Source organism: Hypanus sabinus, unplaced genomic scaffold (assembly GCF_030144855.1).
Source record: "Hypanus sabinus isolate sHypSab1 unplaced genomic scaffold, sHypSab1.hap1 scaffold_1319, whole genome shotgun sequence".
In the NCBI taxonomy this organism is placed as follows: Eukaryota; Metazoa; Chordata; class Chondrichthyes; order Myliobatiformes; family Dasyatidae; genus Hypanus; species Hypanus sabinus.
The window spans coordinates 9,092-30,968 of NW_026779388.1; the positions used below are offsets into that span (position 1 = coordinate 9,092).

A 21,877-nucleotide genomic window follows, 5' to 3' on the forward strand; every position below is an offset into this window, starting at 1 on the left:
ATTCATGTCTCATACCTTCAAAGTTACCCTTCTTTAAGTTCAGAACCTTTGTTTCTGAACTAACTATATCACTCTCCATCTTAATGAAGAATTCCACCATATTATGGTCACTCTTACCCAAGGGGCCTCGCATGACAAGATTGCTAACTAACCCTTCCTCATTGCTCAATACCCAGTCTGGAATGGCCTGCTGTCTAGTTGGTTTCTCAACATGTTGGTTCAGAAAACCATCCCGCATACATTCCAAGAAATCCTCTTCCTCAGCACCCTTACCAATTTGGTTCAACCAATCTATATGTAGATTGAAGTCACCCATTATAACTGCTGTTCCTTTACTGTTCCTATGTCGAACCCTCTTGGAGACAGCAAGGCCCGAGAACACCCCGCAGGACTGTAGATTACAGGCGTTGAAGAGTGGTTCAAGGCCCGAGAACACCCCGCAGGACTGTAGATTACAGGCGTTGAAGAGTGGTTTAAGGCCCGAGAACACCCCGCAGGACTGTAGATTACAGGTGTTGAAGAGTGGTTCAAGGCCCGAGAACACCCCGCAGGACTGTAGATTACAGGCGTTGAAGAGTGGTTCAAGGCCCGAGAACACCCCGCAGGACTGTAGATTACAGGCGTTGAAGAGTGGTTCAAGGCCCGAGAACACCCCGCAGGACTGTAGATTACAGGCGTTGAAGAGTGGTTCAAGGCCCGAGAACACCCCGCAGGACTGTAGATTACAGGCGTTGAAGAGTGGTTCAAGGCCCGAGAACACCCCGCAGGACTGTAGATTACAGGTGTTGAACAGTGGTTCAAGGCCCGAGAACACCCCGCAGGACTGTAGATTACAGGCGTTGAAGAGTGGTTCAAGGCCCGAGAACACCCCGCAGGACTGTAGATTACAGGCGTTGAAGAGTGGTTCAAGGCCCGAGAACACCCCGCAGGACTGTAGATTACAGGCGTTGAAGAGTGGTTCAAGGCCCGAGAACACCCCGCAGGACTGTAGATTACAGGCGTTGAAGAGTGGTTCAAGGCCCGAGAACACCCCGCAGGACTGTAGATTACAGGCGTTGAAGAGTGGTTCAAGGCCCGAGAACACCCCGCAGGACTGTAGATTACAGGCGTTGAAGAGTGGTTCAAGGCCCGAGAACACCCCGCAGGACTGTAGATTACAGGCGTTGAAGAGTGGTTCAAGGCCCGAGAACACCCCGCAGGACTGTAGATTACAGGCGTTGAAGAGTGGTTCAAGGCCCGAGAACACCCCGCAGGACTGTAGATTACAGGCGTTGAAGAGTGGTTCAAGGCCCGAGAACACCCCGCAGGACTGTAGATTACAGGCGTTGAACAGCAACAGATCACATGGTTCGTACTCTGCATGGAGGTCGGTGACCAGTGGTGTTCCACTGGAATCTGTTCTGGGACCCTTACTCTTAGTGATTTTTATAAATGACCTGGATGAGGAAGTGGAGGGATGGGTTAGTAAATTTGCTGATGACACACAGGTTGGGGGTGTTGTGGATAGTGTGGAGGGCTGTCAGAGGTTACAGTGGGACATTGATAGGATGCAGAACTGGGCTGAGAAGTGGCAGATGGAGTTCAACCCCGATAAGTGTGAAATGGTTCATTTTGGTAGGTCAAATATGATGGCAGAATATAATATAAATGGTAAGAAACTTGTCAGTGTGGAGGATCAGAGGGATCCTGGGCACTCAAAGCAGCTGCGCAGGTTGACTCTGTGGTTAAGAAGGCGTACGGTGTATTGGCCTTCATCAGCCATGGGATTGAGTTGAAGAGCCAGGAGGTAGTTACAGCTACGAGGGGTGATTGATAGGTCCGTGGCCTAAGGTAGAAGGATATGTTATTAACTCCAAATTTTCTGCATAAACACTCAAAAGAGTGGAACTATATGTGCATGTAACGAGAGCTGTAGAACATCTCCTTCTACCTTAGGCCACAAACTTATCAATCACCCCTGATGTGGACACTTTCTGGAGGTCCAAGATCCGTCTGCTCCACGACTGCTGGACTAAGTGTGTAAATGCAGGAGGGGACCATGTTGAAAAATAAATGTGCTCGGTTTTCTAAAATAGACTCCTCCTACCTTAGGCCACGAACTTATCAATCAGCCCTCGTATATAAGAGCTTGCTTAGACCCCACTTGTGTTTAGTTCTGGTCACCTCACTGCAGGAAGGTTGTCGATACTGTAGAGAGAGTGCAGAGGAGATTTACAAGGATGCTGCCTGGATTGGAGGGTGTGCCTTATGAGAATAGGTCGAGTGATGAAGACAGAGGTGTGCAAGATGACGAGAGGCATTGATCGTGTGGATAGTCGGAGGCTTTTTCCCGGGGAGGAAATGCTGAACACGAGGTTTCACCATTTAGTTTTAAGGTGCTTGGAAACAGGTACTGAGGGGACGTCAGGAGTAAGTTTTTCACGCAGAGAGCAGTGGGAGCATGGAACACCCTGCCACTGGCGGTGGTGGAGGTGGATACGATGGGGTCTTTAAAGAGACTCCTGGATAGGTACATGGAGCTGAGAGAAATTGAGGACTATACGCCAGGGAAATTCCAGGCAGTTTCTAGGGTAGGTTACATGGCTGGCACGACATTGTGGGCCGAAGGGCCTGTCATGTGCTGTAGATTTCTGTGTTCTGTGTAAAAACGAAGACATCAAAGAAGTGAAAGAAACAGTTTTGTGGACGATGTGGCTCACTTTCAACGTTTAAGAAAAACTCGGACAGGTACACGGATGAGAGGGGTTTGGAGGGATACGGGCCAGGTGCAGGTCAGTGGGACTTGGCAGAAAAATGGCTCGGCACAGCCAAGAAGGGCCAAAAGGCCTGTTTCTGTGCTGGAATGTTCTATGGTTGTAACGTGAGATGAAGAGTCCCTGAGTGAATGCAAGCAGGCTTTTTCCACTGAGGCCAGGGGAGAAAAAAAAACAGAGGTCATGGGTTCTCCCCGTATCCCTCCATGTCCTGACCAGTCAAGGAATTCCACAGATTCTCCTCTCTCTGGCTAAAGAAATTCCTCCTCATCTCTGTTCCAAATGGACTTCCCTCAATTCTGAGGCTGTGACCTCTGGTCCTAGACTCCCCCACTATAGGAAACATCCTCTCCACATCCACTCTATCTGTGTCCTCTGGTCCCAGACTCCCCTACTACAGGAAACATCCTCTCCACATCCACTCTATCTGTGTCCTCTGGTCCTAGACTCCTCCACTACAGGAAACATCCTCTCCACATCCACTCTATCTGTGTCCTCTGGTCCTAGACTCCCCCACTACAGGAAACATCCTCTCCACATCCACTCTATCTGTGTCCTCTGGTCCTAGACTCCCCCACTACAGGAAACATCCTCTCCACATCCACTCTATCTGTGTCCTCTGGTCCTAGACTCCCCCACTACAGGAAACATCCTCTCCACATCCACTCTATCTGTGTCCTTTGGTCCTAGACTCCCCCACTACAGGAAACATCCTCTCCACATCCAGTCTATCTGTGTCCTTTGGTCCTAGACTCCCCCACTACAGGAAACATCCTCTCCACATCCACTCTCTCGGTGTCCTCTGGTTCTAGACTCCCCCCACTATAGTAAACATCCTCTCCACATCCACTCTATCTGTGTCCTCTGGTTCTAGACTCCCCCCACTACAGGAAACATCCTCTCCACATCCACTCTATCTGTGTCCTCTGGTCCTAGATTCCCCCACTATAGGAAACATCCTCTCCACATCCACTCTATCTGTGTCCTCTGGTCCTAGATTCCCCCACTATAGGAAACATCCTCTCCACATCCACTCTATCTGTGTCCTCTGGTCCTAGACTCCCCCACTATAGAAAACATCCTCTTCACATCCACTCTATCTGTGTCCTCTGGTCCTAGACTCCCCCACTACAGGAAACATCCTCTCCACATCCACTCTATCTGTGTCCTCTGGTCCTAGACTCCCCCACTATAGGAAACATCCTCTCCACATCCACTCTATCTGTGTCCTCTGGTCCTAGACTCCTCCACTACAGGAAACATCCTCTCCACATCCACTCTATCTGTGTCCTCTGGTCCTAGACTCCCCCACTACAGGAAACATCCTCTCCACATCCAGTCTATTTGTGTCCTTTGGTCCTAGACTCTCCCACTACAGGAAACATCCTCTCCACATCCACTCTATCTGTGTCCTCTGGTCCTAGACTCCCCCACTATAGGAAACATCCTCTCCACATCCACTCTATCTGTGACCTCTGGTCCTAGACTCCCCCACTACAGGAAACATCTTCTTCACATCCACTCTATCTGTGTCCTCTGGTCCTAGACTCCCCCATTACAGGAAACATCCTCTCCACATCCACTCTATCTGTGTCCTCTGGTCCTAGACTCCCCCACTATAGGAAACATCCTCTCCACATCCACTCTATCGAGCTCTTTCACCATTAGATAGGTTTTAATGCCGTTGCCCCGCACTGTTCTGAAATTCCGGAGAGTACACAGGTCCAAAACCATCAAACGTTCTTCATATGTCAGGACTTTCAATCCCGGAATCAATTCCGTGAAGCTCCTTGGAACCCTCTCCAGTTTCAGCAAAACCTTTACCTTCTCTACTCATCGTCCTTCCCCCCACAACCCCCTCACCTGTCTCCTGCCAGCTTGCACGCTCTCCCCTTGTCCTTCCATTCCCGGCCTGGAGCGTTCTCCCTCCACAGACGCTGGGCGGACCTCGTCTCTGACCCTCTGTTCCCCGTCCCAGCAGATCGATGACTTTATGGGTCAGGATTACAACGAGGAGGAGGAGGAGCACAAGTACTTTCGCCGCAAGCGTTTGTTCGTCATCAAGAACCTGGTGTGTGCCAGTGTGGGCACCATGCTGATCTACGCCGTCTACCTGGGTAGGTGCCCTGGGCCGGGGTGTGTGCCAGTGTGGGCTCCATGCTGATCTACGCCATCTACCTGGGTAGGTGCCCTGGGCCGGGGTGTGTGCCAGTGTGGGCACCATGCTGATCTACGCCGTCTACCTGGGTAGGTGCCCTGGGCCGGGGTGTGTGCCAGTGTGGGCTCCATGCTGATCTACGCCGTCTACCTGGGTAGGTGCCCTGGGCCGGGGTGTGTGCCAGTGTGGGCACCATGCTGATCTACGCCGTCTACCTGGGTAGGTGCCCTGGGCCGGGGTGTGTGCCAGTGTGGGCTCCATGCTGATCTACGCCGTCTACCTGGGTAGGTGCCCTGGGCCGGGGTGTGTGCCAGTGTGGGTACCATGCTGATCTACGCCGTCTACCTGGGTAGGTGCCCTGGGCCGGGGTGTGTGCCAGTGTGGGCTCCATGCTGATCTACGCCGTCTACCTGGGTAGGTGCCCTGGGCCGGGGTGTGTGCCAGTGTGGGCACCATGCTGATCTACGCCGTCTACCTGGGTAGGTGCCCTGGGCCGGGGTGTGTGCCAGTGTGGGCTCCATGCTGATCTACGCCGTCTACCTGGGTAGGTGCCCTGGGCCGGGGTGTGTGCCAGTGTGGGCACCATGCTGATCTACGCCGTCTACCTGGGTAGGTGCCCTGGGCCGGGGTGTGTGCCAGTGTGGGCACCATGCTGATCTACGCCGTCTACCTGGGTAGGTGCCCTGGGCCGGGGTGTGTGCCAGTGTGGGCACCATGCTGATCTACGCCGTCTACCTGGGTAGGTGCCCTGGGCCGGGGTGTGTACCAGTGTGGGTACCATGCTGATCTACACCGTCTACCTGGGTAGGTGCCCTGGGCCGGGGTGTGTACCAGTGTGGGTACCATGCTGATCTACACCGTCTACCTGGGTAGGTGCCCTGGGCCGGGGTGTGTACCAGTGTGGGCTCCATGCTGATCTACGCCGTCTACCTGGGTAGGTGCCCTGGGCCGGGGTGTGTGCCAGTGTGGGCACCATGCTGATCTACGCCGTCTACCTGGGTAGGTGCCCTGGGCCGGGGTGTGTGCCAGTGTGGGCTCCATGTTGATCTACGCCGTCTACCTGGGTAGGTGCCCTGGGCCGGGGTGTGTGCCAGTGTGGGCTCCATGTTGATCTACGCTGTCTACCTGGGTAGATGCCCTGGGCCGGGGTGTGTGCCAGTGTGGGCTCCATGTTGATCTACGCCGTCTACCTGGGTAGGTGCCCTGGGCCGGGGTGTGTGCCAGTGTGGGCTCCATGCTGATCTACGCCGTCTACCTGGGTAGGTGCCCTGGGCCGGGGTGTGTACCAGTGTGGGCTCCATGCTGATCTACGCCGTCTACCTGGGTAGGTGCCCTGGGCCGGGGTGTGTGCCAGTGTGGGCTCCATGTTGATCTACGCCGTCTACCTGGGTAGGTGCCCTGGGCCAGGGTGTGTGCCAGTGTGGGCTCCATGTTGATCTAAGCCGTCTACCTGGGTAGGTGCCCTGGGCCGGGGTGTGTGCCAGTGTGGGCTCCATGCTGATCTACGCCGTCTACCTGGGTAGGTGCCCTGGGCCAGGGTGTGTGCCAGTGTGGGCTCCATGTTGATCTAAGCCGTCTACCTGGGTAGGTGCCCTGGGCCGGGGTGTGTGCCAGTGTGGGCTCCATGTTGATCTAAGCCGTCTACCTGGGTAGGTGCCCTGGGCTGGGGTGTGTGCCAGTGTGGGCTCCATGCTGATCTACGCCGTCTACCTGGGTAGGTGCCCTGGGCCGGGGTGTGTGCCAGTGTGGGCTCCATGCTGATCTACACCGTCTACCTGGGTAGGTGCCCTGGGCCGGGGTGTGTGCCAGTGTGGGTACCATGCTGATCTACGCCGTCTACCTGGGTAGGTGCCCTGGGCCGGGGTGTGTGCCAGTGTGGGCTCCATGCTGATCTACACCGTCTACCTGGGTAGGTGCCCTGGGCCGGGGTGTGTGCCAGTGTGGGTACCATGCTGATCTACGCCGTCTACCTGGGTAGGTGCCCTGGGCCGGGGTGTGTGCCAGTGTGGGCTCCATGCTGATCTACGCCGTCTACCTGGGTAGGTGCCCTGGGCCGGGGTGTGTGCCAGTGTGGGCTCCATGTTGATCTACGCCGTCTACCTGGGTAGGTGCCCTGGGCCGGGGTGTGTGCCAGTGTGGGCTCCATGCTGATCTACGCCGTCTACCTGGGTAGGTGCCCTGGGCCGGGGTGTGTGCCAGTGTGGGTACCTTGTTGATCTACGCCGTCTACCTGGGTAGGTGCCCTGGGCCGGGGTGTGTGCCAGTGTGGGCTCCATGCTGATCTACACCGTCTACCTGGGTAGGTGCCCTGGGCCGGGGTGTGTACCAGTGTGGGTACCATGCTGATCTACGCCGTCTACCTGGGTAGGTGCCCTGGGCCGGGGTGTGTGCCAGTGTGGGTACCATGCTGATCTACGCCGTCTACCTGGGTAGGTGCCCTGGGCCGGGGTGTGTACCAGTGTGGGCTCGATGTTGATCTACACCGTCTACCTGGGTAGGTGCCCTGGGCCGGGGTGTGTGCCAGTGTGGGCTCCATGTTGATCTATGCCATCTACCTGGGTAGGTACCCTGGGCCGGGGTGTGTGCCAGTGTGGGTACCTTGTTGATCTATGCCATCTACCTGGGTAGGTGCCCTGGGCCGGGGTGTGTGCCAGTGTGGGCTCCATGTTGATCTACACCGTCTACCTGGGTAGGTGCCCTGGGCCGGGGTGTGTGCCAGTGTGGGCTCCATGTTGATCTACACCGTCTACCTGGGTAGGTACCCTGGGCCGGGGTGTGTGCCAGTGTGGGCTCTATGCTGATCTACGCCGTCTACCTGGGTAGGTGCCCTGGGCCGGGGTGTGTGCCACTGTGGGCTCCATGCTGATCTATGCCGTCTACCTGGGTAGGTGCCCTGGGCCGGGGTGTGTGCCACTGTGGGTACCTTGCTGATCTATGCCATCTACCTGGGTAGGTGCCCTGGGCCGGGGTGTGTACCAGTGTGGGTACCATGCTGATCTACACCGTCTACCTGGGTAGGTGCCCTGGGCCGGGGTGTGTGCCACTGTGGGTACCATGCTGATCTACACCGTCTACCTGGGTAGGTGCCCTGGGCCGGGGTGTGTGCCAGTGTGGGTACCATGCTGATCTACGCCGTCTACCTGGGTAGGTGCCCTGGGCCGGGGTGTGTGCCAGTGTGGGCTCCATGCTGATCTACGCCGTCTACCTGGGTAGGTGCCCTGGGCCGGGGTGTGTGCCAGTGTGGGCTCCATGCTGATCTACGCCGTCTACCTGGGTAGGTGCCCTGGGCCGGGGTGTGTGCCAGTGTGGGTACCATGCTGATCTACGCCGTCTACCTGGGTAGGTGCCCTGGGCCGGGGTGTGTGCCAGTGTGGGTACCATGCTGATCTACACCGTCTACCTGGGTAGGTGCCCTGGGCCGGGGTGTGTGCCAGTGTGGGTACCATGCTGATCTACGCCGTCTACCTGGGTAGGTGCCCTGGGCCGGGGTGTGTGCCATTGTGGGCTCCATGCTGATCTATGCCGTCTACCTGGGTAGGTGCCCTGGGCCGGGGTGTGTGCCACTGTGGGTACCTTGCTGATCTATGCCATCTACCTGGGTAGATCCCTTGTCTGGGCCCTGGGGTCACTGTAAACACAGTCTCGAGGTAAACTCTCCCTGTACGCCCCGTGTCCCATACCGCATGTTGTGTGTCCTCCCGCCCAGGGCTCCTGCAGGTACAGTTGATCCTGCACTATGACGAGACGTACCGGGAGGTCAAGTACGGCAACCTGGGTCTGCAGGACATCGACAGGAAGATGCTGATGGGGATCAATGTCACCCCCATCGTGGCGCTGCTCTACACCCCTGTCCTCATCAGGTAGGTGGGCTGGCCCTCCCGGTGATAGCTGGGCAAGGGTGTGCAGGCGGATGGGGATGGTTGGGCGGTTCAGGCTTAGCTTTGGGATGGCGAGCGTTGGGGAAAGGTTCACGAGGTGGGGTCGGGCTGGGATCGGCTAGCACTGGGTTGGGGTTCATTTGGGATATGTTTCTATGGTTGGATTTTGGGTTGGCTGGCGATTTGGGAGAGATGTTGGGTTAGGCCATGTTGTTTTGGGATGGAGGTGGGTGGGGCGGATTTCCACTGGAATATATTTGTAAGGGTGGGGTTGGGTTGGGTTTCGGTTGGGTTGGGTTGAGGGGTTTGGGTGGGGATGTTGGGTTAGGCCATGTTAGATTGGGATGGGGGTGGGTGGGGCGGATTTCCACTGGAATATATTTGTATGGCTGGGGTTGGGGTTGGGGTGAGGATGGGATGTTGGGTTGGGATGCGGAGGGTGGGGTTGGCTGGGGTAAGGGCGGATTTCCACTGGAATATATTTGTATGGGTGGGGTTGGGTTGGGGTGAGGATGGGTTTGGGTGGGGATGTTGGGTTAGGCCATGTTAGATTGGGATGGGGGTGGGTGGGGCAGAGTTCCATTGGAATATATTTGTATGGGTGGGGTTGGGTTGGGGTGGGGATGGGATGTGGAGGAGTGGGGAATGGGTCTTTGGGTAGGGTTAAGTTAGGATGGATAGTGTTGGGTTGGGCTATTTTGTGTGTGGAGGGTTGGGTTGGGTGTGATGGAGAAGAGCATATTGGGTGGGGTGTTGAGTCGGGTGGGGTTCAGTTGGGATATAATGTTTTTCTATGGGTGGGGAGGATGGGTAAGGGATTTTTGGGTGGGGTAAGGCTGGGACTATAAGAGATAGGAACAGAATTAAGCCATTCAGCTCATCGAATCTGTTCTGCCATTTCATCATGGCTGATCCATTTCCCTCTCAACCCCATTTCCTGCCTTCTCCCCGTAAATTTGCACTCCCGGACTAACCAGGTATTTGTCTACCTCTGCCGTAAACACGCCCAATGACCTGGCTTCACAGCCAACTGTGTGCAATGAATTGTAGAAATTCACCTCCCTCTGGCTGAAGAAATCAAGTCACTTCTATTGTCATTTTGACCATAACTGCTGGTACAGTACACAGTAAAAACGAGACAACGTTTTTCAGAACCATGACCCAGTACAAAAACTAGACTGAACCACATAAAAAAAAACAACACATAGAAAAAAAAAACACACAACAGCTACGCTAGAACACAGACCTACCCAGGAGTGCATAAAGTGCACAAAACAGCGCAGGCCCTACAATAAATAATAAACAAGACCACCTCTGGGGGAAGAAATTCCTCTTTATCTGCATTCTATTCTGAGGCTGTGCCCTCTGTAACCCTCGGGCTCTGCCTGCGGCCTAAGTGTAGACAAGACGATCTCTGGCCCTGCCAGACGGGTGAGATTGAGATGCGGGTCCACATCCCGAAACCCATATAACCCCATAACAATTACAACACGGAAACAGGCTGCTCACTCCCTCCACTTCTGATCCCTCAGTGAGGATCGGTACATGGTCCCTCGACTTACCCAGCCTCCATCGTATCTTCCTTCAGAGAAAACCCTTCAATAATCTCTCCCCCCGAGTTCCACATAACAATTACAGCACAGAAACAGGCTGCCTGTTGGGGGGAGAGAGGAGGTTTTCACGGTGGACCGACTCAAACCAGCCCATGTGGACTTGGCGCAGCCGGTCGAGGTTCAGGCACCGCAGCGTAGAGGCAGACCTGAATACACCCCCCCAATGTCCACAGTCAGGATCAGCCTCTGTGATCTCATATACCTCTTCCCTCACCTTCCGCTGCTCGAGAGAAAACCCTTCAATAATCTTTCCCCCTGACTTCCACATAACAATTACAGCACGGAAACAGGCTGCTCATTCCCTCCACTTCTGATCCCTCGGTGAGGATTGGTACGTGTTCCCTCGTCTTACCCAGCCTCCATCGAATCTTCCTTCAGAGAAAACCCTTCAATAATCTCTCCCCCTGAGTTCCACATAACAATTACAGCACGGAAACAGCCTTGTTACAGATCAGTACCATGAAATAACAGACAGTACACTGGGTACAATTAAACGATTTAGCTTCATAATTCTTCATTTGACGAAAGAGTTAGTGAAGAAAAACAGGAAGAAAAGGGCCCATTTTAATGAACCAGACTAACGTGCACAAGTTGGAACTCACGGTTCCTCCCTCACCGATCCTCCTTCCATCCCTCCACCCTCCGTCGGGCCTTTCCCCTGCTCCAGCGTCGTCTCCCTCCATCTCCCGCCGAACGAGAGACCCGGATCACCCTGGTGTCAGGCACACAACACGGAAACACCCTCCCCTGGTTGGACGGCTCCCGTTCAAAAACAAACGTTATCTCGAACCAGAACCCAAACACCGTTTCCACAAAAAACACCATTACGTCCACAGTGAAACCTTTCCCAGGGTGTTATACCTCTTGTCCCAGACTCCCCCACTATGGGAAACATCCTCTCCACATCCACTCTATCTGTGTCCTCTGGTCCTAGACTCCCCCACTACAGGAAACATCCTCTCCACATCCACTCTCTCTGTGTCCTCTGATCCCAGACTCCCCCACTACAGGAAACATCCTCTCCACATCCACTCTCTCTGTGTCCTCTGGTTCTAGACTCCCCCACTATGCGAAACATCCTCTCCACATCCACTCTATCTGTGTCCTCTGGTCCTAGACTCCCCCACTACAGGAAACATCCTCTCCACATCCACTCTCTCTGTGTCCTCTGATCCCAGACTCCCCCACTACAGGAAACATCCTCTCCATATCCACTCTCTCTGTGTCCTCTGATCCCAGACTCCCCCACTACAGGAAACATCCTCTCCACATCCACTCTATCTGTGTCCTCTGGTCCTAGACTCCCCCACTACAGGAAACATCCTCTCCACATCCACTCTATCTGTGTCCTCTGGTCCTAGACTCCCCCACTACAGGAAACATCCTCTCCACATCCACTCTATCTGTGTCCTCTGGTCCTAGACTCCCCCACTACAGGAAACATCCTCTCCACATCCACTCTATCTCTGTCCTCTGGTCCTAGACTCCCCCACTATAAGAAACATCCTCTCCACATCCACTCTATCTCTGTCCTCTGGTCCTAGACTCCCCCACTACAGGAAACATCCTCTCCACATCCACTCTATCTCTGTCCTCTGGTCCTAGACTCCCCCACTATAGGAAACATCCTCTCCACATCCACTCTATCTCTGTCCTCTGGTCCTAGACTCCCCCACTACAGGAAACATCCTCTCCACATCCACTCTATCTGTGTCCTCTGGTCCTAGACTCCCCCACTATAGGAAACATCCTCTCCACATCCACTCTATCTGTATCCTCTGGTCCTAGACTCCCCAACTATAGGAGACATCCTCTCCACATCCACTCTATCTGTGTCCTCTGGTCCCAGACTCCCCCATTACAGGAAACATCCACTCCACATCCACTCTATCTGTGACCTCTGGTCCTAGACTCCCCCACTACAGGAAACATCTTCTTCACATCCACTCTATCTGTGTCCTCTGGTCCTAGACTCCCCCATTACAGGAAACATCCTCTCCACATCCACTCTATCTGTATCCTCTGGTCCTAGATTCCCCCACTACAGGAAACATCCTCTCCACATCCACGCTATCTGTGTCCTCTGGTCCTAGATTCCCCCACTACAGGAAACATCCTCTCCACATCCACTCTATCTGTGTCCTCTGGTCCTAGACTCCCCCACTATAGGAAACATCCTCTCCACATCCACTCTATCTGTGTCCTCTGGTCCTAGACTCCCCCACTACAGGAAACATCTTCTCCACACCCACTCTATCTGTGTCCTCTGGTCCTAGACTCCCCCACGATAGGAAACATCCTCTCCACATCCACTCTATCTGTGTCCTCTGGTCCTAGATTCCCCCACTACAGGAAACATCCTCTCCACATCCACTCTATCTGTGTCCTCTGGTCCGAGACTCACCCGCTATAGGAAACATCCAGCAAGTACCCCAGTGCTTTCTCCTAAGTAATAGCAAATACCCCAGCACCTTCTGCCCCCCCCCCCCAGGTTCGAACTTCTACCACACTGCTTGTGTCGACAGATGATACAAAACACTATTGAGTTAATCGGCCGTTTGCCTGTCGCCCATTTTGGGATGGACAGTGTTGGGTTGGGACATATTTCCGTGGGAGAGGGGAGAGGATGTGGTGGATGTGGGAGAATTGGAATGATATCCTCTCCAGCAGCCCCACCCTGACACTCACCCATCTGAGAGGATGTGGTGGAGATGTTGGGGTGGTCAGTGTTGAATTCGGGTGCAGGAGGAGTCATTGAATGGGGTAAAGTTGGGATGGACAGAGCTGTGCTGAGGGTGGTTTGTATTGGAATGAGATTTGGACCAGGGAGGGTTGGGCTGGCTGGGAGTAGATTGGAAGATTAGTGGGAGAATTGGAATGATATCCTCTCCCACCCTGACACTCACCCTCCCCAGGTTCCTGGGCACAAAGTGGATGATATTCCTGGCCATGGGGATTTACTCTCTCTTCGTATCCACCAACTACTGGGAGCGTTACTACACCCTGGTCCCGTCCGCTGTCGCCATTGGAGCTGCGATTGTCCCACTCTGGGCAGCCATGGGGAACTACGTAACCAGGTCCATCTTCACTGATTCCCGGGAGTGTGTGGTGGGACGGTGTGGAGGGAGATTCACTCTGTGTCTGACCCCGGGAGTGTGTGGTGGGACGGTGTGTAGAGAGATTCACTCTGTCTGACCCTGGGAGTGTGTGGTGGGACGGTGTGGAGGGAGATTCACTCTGTGTCTGACCCCGGGAGTGTGTGACGGGACGGTGTGGAGGGAGATTCACTCTGTGTCTGACCCCGGGAGTGTGTGATGGGACGGTGTGGAGGGAGATTCACTCTGTGTCTGACCCCGGGAGTGTGTGGTGGGACGGTGTGGAGGGAGATTCACTCTGTGTCTGACCCCGAGAGTGTGTGACGGGACGGTGTGGAGGGAGATTCACTCTGTGTCTGACCCCGGGAGTGTGTGATGGGACGGTGTGGAGGGAGATTCACTCTGTGTCTGACCCCGGGAGTGTGTGATGGGACGGTGAGGAGGGAGATTCACTCTGTGTCTGACCCAGGGAGTGTGTGATGGGACGGTGAGGAGGGAGATTCACTCTGTGTCTGACCCCGGGAGTGTGTGATGGGACGGTGTGGAGGGAGATTCACTCTGTGTCTGACCCCAAGAGTGTGTGATGGGACGGTGTGGAGGGAGATTCACTCTGTGTCTGACCGTGGGTGTTTGTGATGGGACGGTGTGGAGGGAGATTCACTCTGTGTCTGACCCCGGGAGGGTGTGATGGGACGGTGTGGAGGGAGATTCACTCTGTGTCTGACCCCGGGAGTGTGTGATGGGACGGTGTGGAGGGAGATTCATTCTGTGTCTGACCCCGGGTGTTTGTGATGGGACGGTGTGGATGGAGAGTCACTCTGTGTCTGACCCCAGGAGTGTGTGATGGGACGGTGTGGAGGGAGATTCACTCTGTGTCTGACCCCGGGAGTGTGTGACGGGACGGTGTGGAGGGAGATTCACTCTGTGTCTGACCCCGGGAGTGTGTGATGGGACGGTGTGGAGGGAGATTCACTCTGTGTCTGACCCCGGGAGTGTGTGATGGGACGGTGAGGAGGGAGATTCACTCTGTGTCTGACCCCGGGAGTGTGTGATGGGACGGTGTGGAGGGAGATTCACTCTGTGTCTGACCCCAAGAGTGTGTGATGGGACGGTGTGGAGGGAGATTCACTCTGTGTCTGACCGTGGGTGTTTGTGATGGGACGGTGTGGAGGGAGATTCACTCTGTGTCTGACCCCGGGAGGGTGTGATGGGACGGTGTGGAGGGAGATTCACTCTGTGTCTGACCCCGGGAGTGTGTGATGGGACGGTGTGGAGGGAGATTCACTCTGTGTCTGACCCCGGGAGTGTGTGATGGGACGGTGTGGAGGGAGATTCACTCTGTGTCTGACCCCGGGAGTGTGTGATGGGACGGTGTGGAGGGAGATTCATTCTGTGTCTGACCCCGGGAGTGTGTGACGGGACGGTGTGGAGGGAGATTCACTCTGTCTCTGACCCCGGGAGAGTGTGATGGGACGGTGTGGAGGGAGATTCACTCTGTCTCTGACCCCGGGAGTGTGTGATGGGACGGTGTGGAGGGAGATTCACTCTGTGTCTGACCCCGGGAGTGTGTGATGGGACGGTGTGGAGGGAGATTCACTCTGTCTCTGACCCCGGGAGTGTGTGATGGGACGGTGTGGAGGGAGATTCACTCTGTGTCTGACCCCGGGAGTGTGTGATGGGACGGTGAGGAGGGAGATTCACTCTGTGTCTGACCCCGGGAGTGTGTGATGGGACGGTGAGGAGGGAGATTCACTCTGTGTCTGACCCCGGGAGTGTGTGATGGGACGGTGTGGAGGGAGATTCACTCTGTGTCTGACCCCAAGAGTGTGTGATGGGACGGTGTGGAGGGAGATTCACTCTGTGTCTGACCCCGGGAGTGTGTGATGGGACGGTGTGGAGGGAGATTCACTCTGTGTCTGACCCCGGGAGTGTGTGATGGGACGGTGTGGAGGGAGATTCACTCTGTGTCTGACCGTGGGTGTTTGTGATGGGACGGTGTGGAGGGAGATTCATTCTGTGTCTGACCCCGGGAGTGTGTGACGGGACGGTGTGGAGGGAGATTCACTCTGTCTCTGACCCCGGGAGTGTGTGATGGGACGGTGTGGAGGGAGATTCACTGTGTCTGACCCCGGGAGTGTGTGATGGGACGGTGTGGAGGGAGATTCACTCTGTGTCTGACCGTGGGTGTTTGTGATGGGACGGTGTGGAGGGAGATTCATTCTGTGTCTGACCCCGGGAGTGTGTGACGGGACGGTGTGGAGGGAGATTCACTCTGTGTCTGACCCCGGGAGTGTGTGACGGGACGGTGTGGAGGGAGATTCACTCTGTGTCTGACCCCGGGAGTGTGTGATGGGACGGTGTGGAGGGAGATTCACTCTGTCTGACCCCGGGAGTGTGTGATGTGACAGTGTGGAGGGAGATTCACTCTGTGTCTGACCCCGGGAGTGTGTGATGGGACGGTGTGGAGGGAGATTCACTCTGTGTCTGACCCCGGGAGTGTGTGATGGGACGGTGTGGAGGGAGATTCACTCTGTGTCTGACCCCGGGAGTGTGTGATGGGACGGTGTGGAGGGAGATTCACTCTGTGTCTGACCCCGGGAGTGTGTGATGGGACGGTGTGGAGGGAGATTCATTCTGTGTCTGACCCCGGGAGTGTGTGACGGGACGGTGTGGAGGGAGATTCACTCTGTCTCTGACCCCGGGAGAGTGTGATGGGACGGTGTGGAGGGAGATTCACTCTGTCTCTGACCCCGGGAGTGTGTGATGGGACGGTGTGGAGGGAGATTCACTCTGTGTCTGACCCCGGGAGTGTGTGATGGGACGGTGTGGAGGGAGATTCACTCTGTCTCTGACCCCGGGAGTGTGTGATGGGACGGTGTGGAGGGAGATTCACTCTGTGTCTGACCCCGGGAGTGTGTGATGGGACGGTGAGGAGGGAGATTCACTCTGTGTCTGACCCCGGGAGTGTGTGATGGGACGGTGAGGAGGGAGATTCACTCTGTGTCTGACCCCGGGAGTGTGTGATGGGACGGTGTGGAGGGAGATTCACTCTGTGTCTGACCCCAAGAGTGTGTGATGGGACGGTGTGGAGGGAGATTCACTCTGTGTCTGACCCCGGGAGTGTGTGATGGGACGGTGTGGAGGGAGATTCACTCTGTGTCTGACCCCGGGAGTGTGTGATGGGACGGTGTGGAGGGAGATTCACTCTGTGTCTGACCGTGGGTGTTTGTGATGGGACGGTGTGGAGGGAGATTCATTCTGTGTCTGACCCCGGGAGTGTGTGACGGGACGGTGTGGAGGGAGATTCACTCTGTGTCTGACCCCGGGAGTGTGTGATGGGACGGTGTGGAGGGAGATTCACTGTGTCTGACCCCGGGAGTGTGTGATGGGACGGTGTGGAGGGAGATTCACTCTGTGTCTGACCCCGGGAGTGTGTGATGGGACGGTGTGGAGGGAGATTCACTGTGTCTGACCCCGGGAGTGTGTGATGGGACGGTGTGGAGGGAGATTCACTCTGTGTCTGACCGTGGGTGTTTGTGATGGGACGGTGTGGAGGGAGATTCATTCTGTGTCTGACCCCGGGAGTGTGTGACGGGACGGTGTGGATGGAGATTCACTCTGTGTCTGACCCCGGGAGTGTGTGATGGGACGGTGTGGAGGGAGATTCACTGTGTCTGACCCCGGGAGTGTGTGATGGGACGGTGTGGAGGGAGATTCACTCTGTCTGACCCCGGGAGTGTGTGATGTGACAGTGTGGAGGGAGATTCACTCTGTCTCTGACCCCGGGAGTGTGTGATGGGACGGTGTGGAGGGAGATTCACTCTGTCTCTGACCCCGGGAGTGTGTGATGGGACGGTGTGGAGGGAGATTCACTCTGTGTCTGACCCCGGGAGTGTGTGATGGGACGGTGTGGAGGGAGATTCACTCTGTGTCTGACCGTGGGTGTTTGTGATGGGACGGTGTGGAGGGAGATTCATTCTGTGTCTGACCCCGGGAGTGTGTGATGGGACGGTGTGGAGGGAGATTCACTCTGTGTCTGACCCCGGGAGTGTGTGATGGGACGGTGTGGAGGGAGATTCACTCTGTGTCCGACCCCGGGAGTGTGTGAGGGTACGGTGTGGAGGGAGATTCACTCTGTGTCTGACCCCGGGAGTGTCTGATGGGATGGTGTGGAGGGAGATTCACTCTGTGTCTGACCCCGGGAGTGTGTGATGGGACGGTGTGGAGGGAGATTCACTGTGTCTGACCCCGGGAGTGTGTGATGGGACGGTGTGGAGGGAGATTCACTCTGTCTGACCCCGGGAGTGTGTGATGTGACAGTGTGGAGGGAGATTCACTCTGTGTCTGACCCCGGGAGTGTGTGATGGGACGGTGTGGAGGGAGATTCACTCTGTGTCTGACCCCGGGAGTGTGTGATGGGACGGTGTGGAGGGAGATTCACTCTGTGTCTGACCCCGGGAGTGTGTGATGGGACGGTGTGGAGGGAGTGTCACACACACACAAGTTATGGTGGGGTGGGGATCCCGGGAATGTGTATGTGTGTGTGTGTGTGTGACAGGATGGTGAGGTGTGACCCAGGACCCGAGGGTGTGACGGGACATTTTTTGCTCATTTCTGCAGAATGGCTCAAAAGTACTACGAGTATCTCAACTACAAGGAGGAACACGTTCAGGAGCAGAAGAAACCGCCGAAAGGAGTTTGTCACAAGCACATCATCACTTTCCAGTGTGTCTTTTACTTCTTCTTTAACGTAAGTTTTGTTCGAAGTTCTGCGAGAGAGAGGGAGAGAGAGATTACCTTCTCTCCATCTCTGTCGAGAGAGGGATTACCTTCTCCATCTCTGTCGAGAGAGGGATTACCTTCTCCATCTCTGTCGAGAGAGAGATTACCTTCTCTCCATCTCTGTCGAGAGAGAGATTACCTTCTCTCCATCTCTGTCGAGAGAGGGATTACCTTCTCTCCATCTCTGTCGATAGAGAGATTACCTTCTCTCCATCTCTGTCGAGAGAGAGATTACCTTCTCTCCATCTCTGTCGAGAGAGAGATTACCTTCTCTCCATCTCTGTCGAGAGAGAGATTACCTTCTCTCCATCTCTGTCGAGAGAGAGATTACCTTCTCTCCATCTCTGTCGAGAGAGAGATTACCTTCTCTCTATCTCTGTCGAGGGAGGGATTACCTTCTCTCCATCTGTCGAGAGAGAGATTACCTTCTCTCCATCTCTGTCGAGAGAGAGATTACCTTCTCTCCATCTCTGTCGAGAGAGAGATTACCTTCTCTCCATCTCTATCGAGAGAGAGATTACCTTCTCTCCATCTCTATCGAGAGAGAGATTACCTTCTCTCCATCTCTGTCGAGAGAGAGATTACCTTCTCTCCATCTGTCGAGAGAGAGATTACCTTCTCTCCATCTCTGTCGAGAGAGAGATTACCTTCTCTCCATCTCTGTCGAGAGAGAGAGGGAGCGATGATCCTCTCAGCCCCAGTCTCCTGCCTTCTTCCCGTATCCCTTCATGCCCTGACCCATCGGGAATCTATCAACCTCTGCCTTCAATATACAAAGAGGATTTTGTCTCCATAGCCTTCTTTGGCAACAAATTCCACAGATTCAGCACCCTCTGGCTAAAGAAATTCCTCCTCATTTCCGATCTAACAGGACGCCCCTCTATTCTGAGGCTGTCCCCTCTGGTCTTAGATTCTCCATATCCACTCTTTCAGCAACAGGTTTCAATGAGGACCCCCCCCCCCCATTATTCCGAATTCCAGTGAGTACAGGCCCAGAGCCATCGAACGCTCTTTGTGTGACAGACCGCTCAATCCTGGAATCATTTCTGTGAACCTCCTTTGAGGTTAACCATCTTGAGTTAGAGAGAGGGAGAGGAAATCAGCTCCCCATCACCTTCCGAGTCACCCTGCGTTGGAGAGGGAGAGGGGGCTCGTTCCACAGACGGACCACCCGTATCCCTCTAAACCTTTCCTATCTGTGTCCCTGTCCGAGTGTCGTTAATGTACCTGCCTCGACCACTTCCTCCGGCAGCTCCTTCCACAGACGGACCACCCGTATCCCTCTAAACCTTTCCTATCCGTGTCCCTGTCCGAGTGTCGTTAATGTACCTGCCTCGACCACTTCCTCCGGCAGCTCCTTCCACAGACGGACCACCCGTATCCCTCTAAACCTTTCCTATCCGTGTCCCTGTCCGAGTGTCGTTAATGTACCTGCCTCGACCACTTCCTCCGGCAGCTCCTTCCACAGACGGACCACCCGTATCCCTCTAACCCTTTCCCATCCGTGTCCCTGTACGAGTGTCGTTAATGTACCTGCCTCGACCACTTCCTCCGGCAGCTCCTTCCACAGACGGACCACCCGTATCCCTCTAAACCTTTCCTATCCATGTCCCTGTATGAGTGTCGTTAATGTACCTGCCTCGACCACTTCCTCCGGCAGCTCCTTCCACAGATGGACCACCCGTATCCCTCTAAACCTTTCCTATCCATGTCCCTGTATGAGTGTCATTAATGACAGTTGTGATTGTAGGGGATCTTAATTTTCCACACATCGATTGGGACTCCCATACTGTTAAAGGTCTAGATGGGTTAGAGTTTGTGAGATGTGTTCAGGAAAGTTTTCTAAATCAATATATATATGTACCAAGTAGGGAGGATGCAATATTAGATCTCCTATTCGGAAATGAGTTAGGGCAGGTGACGGAAGTGTGTGTAGGGGAACACTTTGGGTACAGTGATCAGAACACCATTAGTTTCAACTTGATCATGGATAAAGATAGATCCGGTCCTCGGGTTAAAGTTCTAAACTGGAAAAAGGCCAAATTTGAAGAAATGAGAACGGATCTAAAAAACGTAGATTGGGACAGGTTGTTCTCTGGCGAGGATGTGATCGGTAAGTGGGAGGCCTTCAGAGGAGAAATTTGGAGAGTGAGTTTGTATGCTCCTGTCAGGGTTAAAGGCAAAATGAATAAGAATAAGGAGCCTTGGCTATTGAGGGATATTGGAACTCTGATAAAGAAGAAGGGAGATGTATAACAGGCAACAGGGAGGAAATAAGATGCTTGAGGAGTATAAAAAGATTAAGAAAATACTTAAGAAAGAAATCAGGAGGGCTAAAAGAAGACATGAGGTAGCTTTGGCAGTCAGGGTGAAGGATAATCCGAAGAGCTTCTGCAGGTGTGTTAAGAGCAAAAGGATAATAAGGGATAAAATTGATCCCCTTGAAGATCCGAGTGGTCGGCTATGTATGGAACCAAAAGAAATGGGAGAGATATTAAATGGTTTTTTTTGCATCTGTATTTACTAGAGAAACTGGAATGGAGTCTATGGAAACAAGGCAAACAAGTAGGGAGGTCATGGAATTTACACAGATTAAAGAGGAGGAAGTGCTTGGTGTCTTGAGGCAAATCAGAGTAGATAAATCCCCAGGACCTGACAGGGTATTCCCTCGGACCTTGAAGGAGACTAGTGTTGAAATTGCAGGGGCCGTGGCAGAAATATTTAAAATGTCGATACCCACTGGTGACGTGCCGGAGGATTGGAGGATAGCTCATGTAGTTCCAACGCGGACCCTAACCCTAACCCTAACCCTAAGGCAAACAAGTAGGGAGGTCATGGAATTTACACAGATTAAAGAGGAGGAAGTGCTTGGTGTCTTGAGGCGGACAAGTGTGAAGTATTGAACTTCGGAAGGTCAAACAAAGGTAGAACAGAGAAGGTAAATGATAGGACACCGAGGAGTGCAGTAGAAAAGGGGGATCTGGGAGTACAGGTACATAATCCCCTAAAAGTGGCGTCACAAGTAGATAGGGTTGTAAAGAGAGCTTTTGATACATTGGCTTTATAAATCAAAGTATTGAGTATAAGAGAAGGAATGTGATGGTGAGGTTGTATAAGACATTGATGAGACCGAATTTGGAGTATTGTGAGCAGTTTTGGTCACCTAATTACAGGAAGGATATTAATAAGGTTGAAAGAGTGCAGAGAAGGTTTACAAGGATGTTGCCGGGACTTGAGAAACTGAGTTACAGAGAAAGGTTGAATAGGTTAGGACTTTATTCCCTGGAGCGTAGGAGAATGAGGGGAGATTTGATAGAGGTGTATAAAATTATGCTGGTTATAGACAGAGTGAACGCAAGCACTCTATCAGTGCAATGTCCTCGATCTCCATACCTCATGGTAACACACGGTCAAAGTCAATAAAACAGATGTGTCAAGGAGACCCAGGTCCTCCAGGGCAGAGGGGTGGGGCGGCACTCTGTTTTATTTTGGGCACGCAGGGTCACAGAGAACAGAAACTAGCCCTTCGGCCCATCAGGTCCATGAAATCTCAGACTCTCCGTACGACCCCATCCTATTTCCACGGCCATATCACTCT

At 54.1% G+C, this 21,877-nt stretch overlaps 1 protein-coding gene across 2 annotated transcripts in view; it reads left to right on the plus strand.

Annotated features, from left to right (window-relative positions):
* Positions 1-4,416: 4,416 nt before the first annotated feature.
* LOC132386817 (protein unc-93 homolog B1-like) overlaps positions 4,417-21,877 on the plus strand; it is a 46,733-nt gene continuing 29,272 nt past the window's right edge. The window contains exons 1-4 of one of the 2 annotated variants that reach the window (XM_059959149.1): positions 4,417-4,870; positions 8,618-8,771; positions 13,318-13,479; positions 18,118-18,247. In XM_059959149.1, coding sequence (XP_059815132.1) covers positions 4,432-4,870; positions 8,618-8,771; positions 13,318-13,479; positions 18,118-18,247 — 885 coding nt within the window. In that variant the 5' untranslated portion in view covers positions 4,417-4,431. Of the gene's footprint in view, positions 4,871-5,869; positions 5,911-8,617; positions 8,772-13,317; positions 13,480-18,117; positions 18,248-21,877 lie in introns of those variants that run through there. The other variant, XM_059959150.1, reaches the window with a different exon arrangement.